The sequence below is a fragment of the Camelina sativa genome, chromosome 10 (assembly GCF_000633955.1).
Source record: "Camelina sativa cultivar DH55 chromosome 10, Cs, whole genome shotgun sequence".
Taxonomy (NCBI): domain Eukaryota; kingdom Viridiplantae; phylum Streptophyta; class Magnoliopsida; order Brassicales; family Brassicaceae; genus Camelina; species Camelina sativa.
The window spans coordinates 16,246,758-16,259,873 of NC_025694.1; the positions used below are offsets into that span (position 1 = coordinate 16,246,758).

At 36.2% G+C, this 13,116-nt stretch overlaps 2 protein-coding genes across 3 annotated transcripts; both read left to right on the forward strand.

Annotated features, from left to right (window-relative positions):
* LOC104719112 lies at window positions 143-1,533 on the forward strand. Of its 2 annotated transcripts, none has more exons than XM_019230952.1 (2): window positions 143-849; window positions 958-1,533. In XM_019230952.1, exons 1-2 carry the CDS (start codon window positions 353-355, stop codon window positions 1,136-1,138), a joined length of 678 nt encoding a protein of 225 aa, XP_019086497.1. In that variant the 5' UTR covers window positions 143-352; the 3' UTR covers window positions 1,139-1,533. The 2 variants fall into 2 exon arrangements, with proteins under 2 accessions (XP_019086497.1, XP_010435261.1); XM_010436959.2 differs by having other exon boundaries at window positions 973-1,533.
* On the forward strand, window positions 8,569-12,902 carry LOC104719113 (3-isopropylmalate dehydratase large subunit, chloroplastic). The gene is made up of 15 exons (XM_010436960.2): window positions 8,569-8,717; window positions 8,814-8,948; window positions 9,040-9,210; window positions 9,531-9,683; window positions 9,788-9,856; window positions 9,932-10,048; window positions 10,217-10,291; window positions 10,542-10,619; window positions 10,739-10,834; window positions 10,926-10,975; window positions 11,315-11,369; window positions 11,464-11,595; window positions 11,938-11,985; window positions 12,081-12,239; window positions 12,617-12,902. The coding sequence occupies exons 1-15, from the start codon at window positions 8,667-8,669 to the stop codon at window positions 12,755-12,757; spliced, it is 1,530 nt and encodes a 509-aa protein (XP_010435262.1). The 5' UTR covers window positions 8,569-8,666; the 3' UTR covers window positions 12,758-12,902.

Sequence of the window (13,116 nt, forward strand, 5' to 3'; positions counted from 1 at the left end):
TGTGCTGTTGTGTCGGAAGTTTGGTAACGCCTAAAAATAACCAAATTAAAAACAAAAGTGACGTATTCCTCAAAAATAGCAACACTAACCACCACCACCACAATTAACCTTTTTTCTTTTTCTTCTTTTTCTAAACGTAGAACACACAACGGTTAAGTGGCTTTTATTTTTCCTTAACAGTTTTTTTCAAGAGATAAACATGAACACAAACCGTGACAACAAATCTTGAGCTTTTTGATACCCTAATTTTCTCTGATCAAAAGTAAAACAAACCCATCAAAAATGGTGATGATATAGGCAAAAAGGAACAAGGAAGAAAGAAAAAGAAAAAAAAAATAAAGAAGGTAAGGGCATGGAAGAGGGTCGAAGAGGATCATCTTCAACACCACAATCACGTAAGATCATGGTGATCGCTGACCCAACCCGTGAATCAGCAGCTGCTCTTCAATACGCTCTTTCACACGCCGTGCTCGAGCAAGACGAACTTATCCTTGTACATGTTGAAAGCTCTGGTGGTTCTTGGAAAAACGCTTTCTCAAGTTTTCTTAGATTACCAAGCTCCATCTCTTCCTCTAGCAGCGGCTGCTCTCCTGCTTCTAACCTTACCGCAAGCGCTTCTAACGCTGCGGCGGTAAGCGCTTTGGCCTCTGAGATAGGTCAAGGAGATGGGAACTTTCTTGAACAGATGAAACGGATATGTGAAATAGCTCAGCCTAAGGTACGTGTACACACCGAGTGTATAGCTATGGAAGGCTTCAAAGCTATAGCGATTCTTCTTCATGGTGACAAGCTTGGCGTTGATGTTATCATTATAGGCCAACGGAGGACAATCTCATCTTCCCTTCTAGGGTATGTCCTCTCTATCTCCATAGATCCCTTTAAGAACAATCATATACCGATTGGCTTATGAATGTTCTTTATATACAAACGTTGGTCTCTTTACATTTTTGAGGATAGTTTTGAATTTGACAGATCTAGGCGGCCTGGAGGGTCACTAAGAGGTTCAAAAGGAGTAGACACAGCGGAATATCTAATCGAGAACAGTAAATGCACTTGTGTTGGGGTACAAAAGAAAGGTCAAAATGGAGGCTATGTTCTAAACACCAAGACACATAAGAACTTCTGGCTCTTGGCATGATCATATATACCTAGTCAGTTTTTATATGCTTTCACGTAGCTTAATGCTGTGAAAACAAAAATTATGAAGATAAAATAAAGGTTACCTCCCCCACTCATGAATCTTCAAGTGTTTTCTTTTCCTCTCATCTCTCTAAACTCTGGCAATGAAGTGTTCTTTTTATATGTTGTGTTTTTTTCCACTTTGAAAAGTGTGGGTAAACGTAAGGCTGTAAATATCTAACACATGACAGGCTAATGACACCAATGGGAAATAAACGGATGTATAAGAATCTAGAGAGAAGAATATGTTCATATATCATTGTTGTGAAGAACAATGGGAGCTTTTGATTAGTCTCATCAAGTACCAAAAACTTTAGGACCTGTAATAATTGTATACAAGAAAAGGAAAAGAAAAAAGAAACATACGTCATGCTTCTGTGTATTTGCTTCATTTCCAGCCATTTATGGCAGCAGTAGCAAATATTTTGCAGTTACCGGATTCATATACGCTTTGAGACAACAAATACAAAATAACAGGACATGCGTACAAATGAAACCCAACAATGAGAATTAACTTATTGACAGTTCCCGGAAGGCTTTTCTTTATTACAAACATCAGAGTAATCTTATAGAACCTGCTCTTTTAAGGTTCATGTCAATTACATCGTGACATAGCACTGTAGAAAGTGGATTCGTCTACAAATGAATATGAGCATAACCATATCAGTAAATATTGGCAGCAATGATAGAGACATGCACGAAAGAATGAAACATTAAAAGTCATGATGTTAGAAAATATCCTTCACAGAAAGAGTTTATTTTACCGACATGAAACATCAGCTGATGTGTTTAAATAAAAAAGCCTTGTGTACATAACAAGCATAACAAAATAATAGCATCAGTAATTTTTGGTACAGGCTACAGCTTCCCTAATTTGAAACAATATAATGGAACAAAATGGTTTAGCAATGTTGATATAACTCAAGATAGTTGTCAATATGGTTTCAACGGAAATGGACTATAAGAAAAGGAAAACACACACATACTGCTCAATCAAGCAAATTAAATCTTTCACAAAATTACAAACAACTGACCACAAAAATAAACACCTAGAGTCAATTTGGTCATTCAACACACAACAACAAAAAGAATCTTACTTATGTTGCTAGTATGAACAACACTTTCATTTTCAGCTCCACACCTAGTCAGAAAATAAAAAAGAAAAAAAATCTATTGGATAAACAGAACTTATTGAGGTTGGACGTTTTAAGCTTTGTTTGCTTCGTCGAAACACTAATAAGGATTCCACGTAAAAAAAGGAAAAAAAAAATCTCCGTTGCGAGGACTTGAACCCGGGTCTCTCGGATGAGAGCCGAGTATCCTGACCAGCTAGAATACAACGGATGGTTGAACATAGTCTGTGTTATGTAAGAGAATCAGATCACCAAAACTGTAAGAGAATCAGATCACCAAAACTTGACACAACAACCCTGATTGAAGAAAACACCCTCATCTTGATTGGACGCCTAACCAATCCTTAAGTCCGGAGACTCTGGACATTATTCCCCTTCTTCTCCAACCGATGGAACCTACAAGGCAAAGCCACTAGTTCAGACCTAGGCAGGGGGTGTTTCCAATTCAGATTTGAAATTGAGGAAGACCTACTTAATGTATTAGAGAATTGACCATACCATTATGAACAATAGATGGTTATCTTATAGAAATGGGAGCCTATCATCTCTGACTCCTTTCCCTCAATGATTCTCTTATGGGTGGAGATCCGAGGGTTTTCAAAGCACTACTGGCAACCCACTATGCTGCAAACCATATGAGAAGAGTTTGGTGAACTAATGGACTCCACTAGATCATCAGCTATGATGCACGGGTACGTCTATTTGGTAGTCGTCCCCGTACCGGGGACATGTTGGGGACGGAATCTCTACGGGGACGCCTTAGATGCTTTAGGGGAAGATAACATCGAATTTTTTTATATTTGCATCCATTTCATTTCATTCAAAGCACTCTTATCATAAGCATATTTTCATTTCTTCATGTTTTTCTACTTTCTAGACTCTTTTCCCCTCTCTCCTTTTCCCATTAGCTTTACTAATCCCCTCTTATTCAAGGTATGGGTATATTTTCTTATATGTTTATTGAAGTACCCATACCGTACCCGTATCTATAAATCTTTACTTCACCGTTTTCCGTCCCCGTTTCCGTACCCGATTCCTGTTCCCGTACCCGTTTCAGTGCAACCTAGATCATCAGTGTAGATAAAAATAATCATAAATGGCCTTCAACCTTTAACAAAGGAAACAATAGTGGAATTTTCTGATGGTAGTGAAGCTTTGGTGAGCCTAGAGTATAAAAATTTAAAGAATGACTACTCAAATTGCTCCAGACTATCCTATGAAAGAAGAAACTTTCCGGGCTCCAATGCAGAAAACGGAAAGTTAGAAAGATCTGCTCCCCCAATGAACTTAACTAAGCCAAAGGAGATTAAGAGAAATTACTACTTACCCAGTGACAACTTCCTAGCCCCCATAAGCAAAGAAGCATCCTTTGGCAGAAATGAGCGGTCCAAGGAAGATGCCAATACCCTAAGGAGACTATGATCTACATGGCGGAGCAGAAGATCACCCCATTGGCCCTCCCTGGACAGATACCATGTATCAATAATAAACTACGAGGAACACCCACCCCGAAATCACCCTCAATGCTATGAAGAACCCAAGGGATGTAGATACCCACCTTAAATAAGCTACTTGGCAAGATCTCATGCTCTTTCAATGGAAGAATCTAAAAAAGTCTCTTATAGGGATATTTCTAACTCCCGAGAACCAAATTATTGATGGCGGGAAAAAAATACCTCAATGATCAACCCAAGGTTTGATAGCTCTGAAACGTCCAAGACAAGACGATCTCCCCTTGAGCGATCCTTTTCGGCAACTGAAGTCACACCTCCACCCCCTCCTATACTTATAACAGAAGAACCCATGGTAGAGCTCAGTGATGTTACAGTTCAATACATCAGTTGTGCTGACCCAACTGAGAGTGCTGCCAGAAAATGCAGAGTTATACATGGAGAATCAAGAGGTTTAACACTTGAGACAGAAAACCATTTTATTGAGGTAGATAGATTATGTAAGCAAGCTCACCTGAGGAGCCCCATTGAGCATGAAGAAAACAAGTCAGTTGACGGCAAGCCTAGTCACCCTTCCGACAGCCAAGATGTTAATGTTGCTCTGGCAAAAAAAGAGGAGAGCACGCTCGCCCCTTCATAAACCACAAATCAGGAACCCTCTGTAACATTCGCGTCCCAGAAAATAATGAAATATTGGGGTTTATATCAGAAATTGGGTGGAATCGGTTTCGTATCCGTTTAGATAAATTCTGGTTTAATTTAATTACCAATGAACCCTAGATTTTTCTATAACTCACGCCTCTCTATTCTTTTTTGGTGGTTGTGGTCGTTCTTGTAGAGAGAAAAAAAAAAGAGCTTGTTTGTGGAGAAGAGGTGTGAGGAAGGGGAGGCTCGTTTTTTGTGTGTAAAGCAATGGAGACAGAACTGTCAGGTTTTCGGTTAAAGAGGTTTCGACATAGCAAATAGTACCTGGAGGTAATGAAATTTAGTGGATTAATACATAAACCTTGTATCTAGATTCTTCTTTTTATGGATTTAGATTTGAGTCAATAATCTAGGAGATAACTGCAGTTTCATGAGGTACTTCGTGTTAGACGCGAATTGAGACCAGTGGAGATTGTAAGTGCGATCGTGGACTCTTCTCTTATCCAATCAGCACGGGATTTTGTCGGAAGCTTCGTGACGTCTATGGCTAGATTTTCACCGGAGGAATTTGATAGTTAAGGGTTGGTTTTTTGTTTTAGGGTTTCGCCTTTAAGACTATAGTTTTGTGTTGTTTCTGTCCAGTTTGATTTACGGTTGTTTTTGGTTGTGTGGCTTGTTGTAGGGTGTTGTTGGGATGTTGCAGACATTAGGACAGTCTCCTGGTTGTATTTGTTGTTAGAATCAGTTTGATAAAGTGAGTACGTGACCATGAGCTTGTCTAAGCGATTGGGTTGTATAACTTGTTTTGTGTGATGATGTGTAGGTGTGGTGAATATGTTATTGGGTGTTCGGTTAATGGATGGTTTGTTATGTTTTATTTGTGATTATATTCTTGATTTGCTTGTGTGTATAGCTCATAGATGGGAGGATCGCCTCATTGAGTATTTTTTATAATATTCACGCATCTCATTGTGTTTGTGGTGCAGATAATGCATGTGTAGCGTGAAATCATGGCGATGAGGAAGATGATGATATAGGGTCTTGGTTGTATTATTGGATAACAAAAGTGTTGGCTCTTCTACTTGCCCTCCAATAGGCCCTAGATATTGGCATCCAAACTATTTTATTTGCTTCAAATTCGCAACACCTAATCAAAGCAATTTATGCATAGCCGCCCTAATTGAAAGAGCTCGATAGAATTCTACACGACATTTTTCATCTTTCTCGTAATTTTGTTAAATGTTCTTTATATTTTGTCAAAAAAAAAAGCAAAACAAAGAAGCTGATGAGGCAGCCAAATCGGATTTAATGTCTCTCTCCCTTGTACCGAACCAGCATTAATTAAAAGGGTTTGTTAGGGTTTTAGTACATTTATGAAACTTAATTGTGGGTTTGATACCGTCACTATTTACAATGGCAAAAAGAGGGTTTTAAGAGATATAAGTGATAAGAGAAAGAAATTTATGTGGGTCATGAGCATTTGGCGATTTTTACTTAAAAGCACTGATCGATTTATTTGGGGAAGAAAGAGGAGAGAGGGAAGAAAAAGGAGAAAGAGAAGAAAGAAAATGGGTGGGACTTTTGGTTTGTTTGAATGTCTTTTTTTTTTTGTTTTACGTTTCTTTCTCTTTCTCTTTCTCTTTCTATATATATTAATATTTTTATTTCTTTTTCTATTCATCACAATCCCCTTTTCCTAATTATTCAAATATTTATTAATATATTTTTTGTTTTCAATTTTTTTTCTATATACAAAAAAACTATGTATTTTTCTTTATAATTTGATATGTATTCTGTTTTAATGATTTCAAATATAATTTTATTCAAAATATCTATATTTGTGTACGGTTTAAACCATTCAGCAAGTTGGATAGATTTAAACCATCCATCAATATTTGTGTACAGTTCAAACCATCCAGCATGTCGTCCAGCAATATTTGTGTATGGTTTAAGCCATCCAGCATATTTGATAGATTCAACTCGTCCAACAATATTTGTGTAAGGTTCAAACCATCCAGCATGTTAGATAGATTCACAGTATCTAGCAATATTTGAGTAGGGTTTAAACAATCGAACATGTTGGATAGATTTAAAACGTCCAACAATATTTGAGTACGTTTTAAACCTTCCAACTTATTGGATAGATTCAAACTATCCAACAATATTTGTATTTGTACACATTATTAAGTGTACAGATGTTTGTACACATTATTAAATGTACAAATGTCTGTATACATTATTAAATGTACAGATGTCTGTATACATTATTAAATGTACAGATATATGTATATATTATTAAATGTATAGATGTAATTTATTTAATTTTTAGGATTTTAAATGTTTGTACTGCAATGGTTTTGTAAAAAGTACATATGTACACTTAATAATATGTACACACATCTGTACATTTAATAAAATGTATAAACATTTGTACATTTAAAAAAGTGTACGGATACAAAGATGTATATAATGTATTAAAAAAATATTAAACAAAATTCATATCAAATTATAAAGAAAAAAATATCAAACCTTTTTGTATCGAAGAAGTTTTGTAAAAAAAATTATATTAACAATTATTTGAAAAAATCAAGAAAAGGAGAGAAAAAGGGAATAATAACATGAGATGTAATTAAATAAGATTTTGAATGGCAAAATAGAGGTGTAGAAATAGCTGAACAGTGGTTTAGGTGGGTTTTTCTAATTGTAAATAGTGAATGCATGGTTTTCAAATTAAGTTTCAAAATATATATTTTTGCCAATCATCTCTAATTAAAATAGCTTTTGATTGACGAAAAAAAATTTCCGTTTCGACATTGTAAATTTTGAAAGATATTGACATCACGTTGTAAACGAGTATATGTCTCCGCCAACCTAAAGACTCAACCATGTAAGGTATCAATTAAAATACATTATCCCACTGAAAAGGCTCCATGTATTATATAACCTAGCTAGCTTACTTTAGTTTCTCTCTCAACTTGTGGTGATGGTGCATAAGTTTTACAAACGGGAATGACGTCGTCAATCGTGATATCAACTTCGACTGTTAAGGAAATTAACACAGTTATCTTAGCTTTTTTTTTCTTAGCATCAAAGTGCATAAAAATGTACTAAACACAACATTTGAACAGGTGCGATCATTGGCTGCATGGATTCTATTAGTTATAGTGGTTTAAATGCAAATATGATTGAAATTGGAAACGAAGTATATAAAGCTAAAAATCTAATGTGTGGAGCCACACTAGATAAGTCTCAAGTCCAGATATGAGATTGAGATATGTGTATATGTGGTTCGAGATGCCTATTACAAAGATCAAAAAGATCACTCACAATGATTATATAACACAGGATAGAATCGAGATGTCCATCACATATAACATGTCATCATAGCTAAGTCTGTCGCACTAAATATTAAACTTCATCCACTCATACACAACCTCAAGGTACTTAGCGATATACGATTCATTATTATTTTCCGAATCACATTTGACTGAAATCGTATATGGTTTGAATCAAATAATTCTCTAACTAATATATACTATTTACCAACTATAATTGAAATGGTAGTAATATAATTGGAATACTCATGTGAGAAATGGTAAAAGGAGTTGATCACCTTATTGGACTTGTTAGCTATATTTTAAAATCTTTAACATCCCTATAAGAATTCTAACTACAGTATATAATAAACTATACTTGAAGCAAAAATGTAAAAAGCTTCAAGTAACAATATCTCATCAATTTGCAACTTTTAAAAACAAAAAATACAGAGAACTTCTTCAGATTAATTAGGTTCGCATCAAGGAATACATAAGTAAGTTTTAAAAACTTTCTAAACGTTTAAATATACAAATCACTTGATATAAAAACCATTTTTTTTAATTTGAATAAATTTTATATTCACTTGAATTTTTTTTTTTTTTTTGTAAAAATTGGTAAAAAAGAACGAATATTTTTGTTATTGTGAAAGCAAAAAAGAAAAGATTAATTAAGAGAAGTTTCACGTGATTAAGCTTGTTAATGGCACCAACCTAATGACCATTTCATTTTTTTTTAATGTTTGTCACCAACCTATAGACTCTCTCTCAGTCAGTCAACGCAACGTTTGTGTCACACACACACACACACACTTGTGTCCTTCCTATACAAACCCCCACATTTATAACCCTTAGGTTTATAAAACAACACACGCCTCAAACTCTCTTTCTACAACTCCTCCTCCGCACGCACACAGAGAGAGACCTTGAAGAAGAAACCAACCATGGCGTCCTCTGTAATCTCTTCCTCTCCTTTCGTCTGCAAATCCTCCAAGGTTCCATTTCTCTATTGTCGATTTCACATTTTTTTCAACAATCTTCGAGTTTTCCCAATTTCCTTATAGGTTTTTTTTTTTTTTGTAATTGAGCAGAAGGATTTGGGGTTTTCGTCGTTTACGAAATCGTCGCAGATTTCGATTCATCGATGTCAGAAGAAATCGATTTCTCGGAAGATTGTCTCTGTTATGGCTCCCCAGAAGGATCGGTCTCCTGGCACCACAGGATCGGTCTGCACCTTCTTCTTCTCTCTTGTGGCATTCGTTTTATTGATTCTAGTTCGATTTCTTATATAGTTCTGTTGTGTGGGATTTTTTGCAGGTGAAGACTGGGATGACGATGACGGAGAAGATTCTAGCGAGGGCGGCTGAGAAGTCATTAGTGGTTCCTGGTGATAACATTTGGGTTAATGTTGATGTTCTTATGACTCATGATGTTTGTGGACCTGGTGCTTTTGGTATTTTCAAGAGAGAGTTTGGTGAAAAGGCTAAGGTATTATCACAATCCACCTGGAAGCTCTGTTTATACTATCTAGTAGAATTCAGGAAATGATGTGATTGCTTCTGGTTTACTATGGAGCTGATAGGTTGATGAATTGGTGAATGTTTAATCACAATGATTGGTTTTTTGTTTTTTTTTTTTTTTTCTATTTAAGGAATTTGATAGGTTGGAATCGTGCTATGATTATATTATGTTGCTTTGTTGTCTTGTTTTTTTCAGCTACTTGAGAAGCTTTGTGTAAATTCTGTATTTACGCTTGCTTGATCACTTTTGCGCCGTTACTTATTGTGATTGTTACTTACATGTTCAAGGTTTGGGACCCAGAGAAGATTGTTGTTATTCCAGACCACTATATATTCACAGCTGATAAGCGTGCAAACCGTAATGTTGACATTATGCGGGAACATTGCAAGGAACAGAACATCAAGTATTTCTATGATATCACCGACCTTGGAAATTTTAAGGTATGCTATGATGGTTTGTCATGAAATTGTGACTTGCCTGTTTTTATTGATTCTGTCTTGCTTGCATTCGGATGACGCTTAATGTTTTTTTCCCTCATATGTAGGCTAATCCTGACTACAAAGGTGTTTGCCATGTCGCACTTGCACAAGAAGGTCATTGCAGGCCAGGAGAGGTAATGATTGGTTTTCTTCTTGTTAAACCTGGCTTTGTTCGATTCTGTTCTAAATGATGTGCTTCCCTTTTATAGGTTTTGTTAGGAACAGACTCACACACTTGTACTGCCGGAGCATTTGGTCAATTTGCTACAGGGATTGGAAACACTGATGCAGGCTTTGTGTTAGGGACTGGAAAAATCCTCCTTAAGGTTTGTATAAAGCTTATTCCTTTGATTCTCTATGCTATAGTTATGTTCAGTCTGTTAAAAGGAAATCAGTGATGCCCGTTTCAACTTGAAACTTGATAGAACAGTTTCCCCCTCTCCAGTTTGTATGATCCAACTGTAGTTTCTGAAGCTCATATCCTGAATTCGCAGGTTCCACCAACAATGAGGTTTATCTTGGATGGGGAAATGCCCAGTTACTTGCAAGCAAAGGATTTGATTTTGCAAGTGAGTGTGATATGTTCTATAGCTTTTATTTCCTTTCCCAGCTTCCTAATTTTTTTACAGATCATTATTGACAGTAGTATGAAGTCCATTCCATCTTTTTTATGTGTTCTAGTCATGTCTTTACCAAATTGCATATTTTTGTGAAGTCATTTCCATTCTAAATTGATAGTTTATTTATTTTATGTGTCCTCTTTTGGGATTGTATCTGGCGTCCTTCATCTGGATCTTGAACTTGCTTCCAACTTTGTAGATCATTGGTGAAATATCTGTTGCTGGTGCAACTTACAAGACGATGGAGTTCAGTGGTACATGCATCGAAAGTTTGAGTGTAAGAAATTATTTTGTTTCCTACATCATGGGTCCCTTCTCCTATGGGAACAAAAAAGAATATTGGTATGATGTTTTCGTTGATTTATAAGTGGTTGCTTCATCATTTTTGGCTGCTAGATGGAAGAAAGAATGACACTATGCAACATGGTTGTGGAAGCTGGGGGAAAGAATGGTGTCATCCCTCCTGATGCGACAACATTAAATTATGTGGAGGTTTGCATGCGGTTTTTTCTAGTAAATTATGTGTTTTCCAAATGGAAATGATGTTGAGATATGCTTATTCCTTTTCTTATGTTAAATGCAGAATAGGACATCTGTCCCCTTTGAACCAGTATACAGTGATGGAAATGCAAGGTACAATCACATGGCACCCTAAATTTTATAAAGAATGAGTAGAATAAATATGGATTTGCGTTATCTCTATTTGAATTATTAGTGCAACGGGATAACTTCAGTACTCTGGATATGTAAAATGTGTTTCGAACCTACTCTGCATACGAGTAATGCAACTTGACAGAATGGTCTCACACTATTAAGTATTTTTTTTTTCGTCTTTTGGTTGGGAGTAATTTTCGGTTAGGGATTATGAAAGTACCCAGTCTACCGGCATTACAGATTGCTCTTTGCGGTTATCACTCTGTTGCTTAACCTTTCTTTTTGTAATCATACTTTGTTTGTTGTTTTCTTCCATAGCTTTGTCGCAGAATATAGATTTGATGTGTCGAAGCTGGAGCCTGTGGTAGCCAAGGTTGGTTTACTATAGTTACCAATTTAAAACATTGAATTCTTTCCGCCTCCTCAGGTTATTTTAATTTATTTGCTATTGTTATTCTTCTTTTCAGCCTCATTCTCCTGACAACCGGGCTCTAGCAAGAGAATGCAAAGATGTGAAAATTGACAGAGTATACATCGGTTCTTGTACTGGTGGGAAGACAGAGGATTTTATGGCTGCAGCTAAGCTTTTCCACGCAGCAGTAAGTTCCACTTGTTGTCTATTTCTTATTAGACATGCTTACCACTGTTTTACTCGATTTTAGGCAAGAAACTATGATCATAACTTGCAAAACACGAAGATATCTTGTACTTTGTTTTTGATCTGAAGCAAATACTTCATTGAAATGTTCGAGTCAGCCACGCATTCTTTTCTAAATTCTTTTCTATGCAAGCATAGTATGTGTTTTGTTTGTATGGATGAGTCTCCTCGTTATATTGGTATAAGGAAAAAGTTGTTGAAACTTTTTCTAAGTTTTCTCTTCTTTAGCTCCTCGATTTGGTTTGTGTTTTAGCCTAACATTAATTCTGCTTTGTATTTCCAGGGAAAGAAGGTCAAAGTCCCAACTTTCCTTGTCCCAGCTACTCAGAAGGTTAGCACTACATTTCGACATTGTTACTATTTCAAGTGGTTTTATCACAGAATACCAATATCAAATGCATTGTATCTATCTTGTCAACTCGTCAGGTGTGGATGGATGTGTATGCTCTCCCGGTACCTGGATCAGGTGGAAAGACATGTGCACAGATCTTTGAAGAAGCTGGCTGTGACACTCCAGCCAGCCCTAGCTGCGGTGCTTGCCTTGGTGGTCCAGCAGACACTTACGCTCGCTTGAATGAACCTCAAGTATGCACCCGTTTCTTACACTACTTATTCAATTATTTTGTGCTTCACCTATTCTTGAAAATTAATAAATCGATATCTCAGTAAAAACTGAATCACCACCAAAAAAAATTAATCACTTCAACCCCTTCCCTTGGATTTCTGCATATGCTTGATCCACTTGAATTAGCTGATTTGCGTCTTGTAGTTGCAATTCGTATTCAATATGGCTAAGACGTTTATTTTGTCGCATTTCTTGTTCAACAGAGAAATGCCTACATTATGAAAGTTTGTTATAATTGAGTATTTTACTTTATACCGTTAAGAAATTTGATCTAGTATATGGGAAACGTGGAGATTTATATGTAGTGAGACTAACAGAGACATGTGTTTTATTACAGGTGTGTGTCTCAACCACGAACAGGAACTTCCCTGGACGGATGGGACACAAAGAAGGACAGATTTACTTAGCTTCTCCTTACACTGCTGCAGCCTCGGCCTTAACCGGCCGTGTCACTGACCCAAGGGAGTTCTTGCAGTAGGCTAATATAATGTCTTTCTGTGAAAATCATATGCTATGCATCGTCGACACAACATCGTTAAAGCATGGGCATTGTGACCTATATGTATGTATTTTCTTTATTTCCCTGTTGGACTTTAATAGTTTCGAGAACTTTGTCAAATTTTTATGTTTTGAGTTTGAAGTAATAATAAAAAGAGAAAGAGAGAGAGTTAGACAAGTCAATGCTCATATTCTAATATCTTCATGACACTACCAGTGATTTGGTTGCAAAGTAAAATATTGAAGACTTGGTTAAAACTTGGCTCTTATTTTGTGGTTTGCAACTGCTGGAAGTTTGTCATATATAAATTCCGATATAGATATTTTTTTTAAGTTCTA

What these genes read in the sequence shown, in the direction of transcription:
- LOC104719113 (XM_010436960.2), top strand. Translation starts at nt 8,667, where the DNA reads ATGGCGTCCTCTGTAATCTCTTCCTCTCCTTTCGTCTGCAAATCCTCC. An exon ending in CTGGAAAAATCCTCCTTAAG is followed by an intron (nt 10,049 to 10,216) that starts GTTTGTATAAAG and finishes CTGAATTCGCAG; the next exon opens with GTTCCACCAACAATGAGGTT. An exon ending in CAAAGGATTTGATTTTGCAA is followed by an intron (nt 10,292 to 10,541) that starts GTGAGTGTGATA and finishes CCAACTTTGTAG; the next exon opens with ATCATTGGTGAAATATCTGT.
- LOC104719112 (XM_019230952.1), top strand. Translation starts at nt 353, where the DNA reads ATGGAAGAGGGTCGAAGAGGATCATCTTCAACACCACAATCACGTAAG. An exon ending in ATCTCATCTTCCCTTCTAGG is followed by an intron (nt 850 to 957) that starts GTATGTCCTCTC and finishes TTTTGAGGATAG; the next exon opens with TTTTGAATTTGACAGATCTA.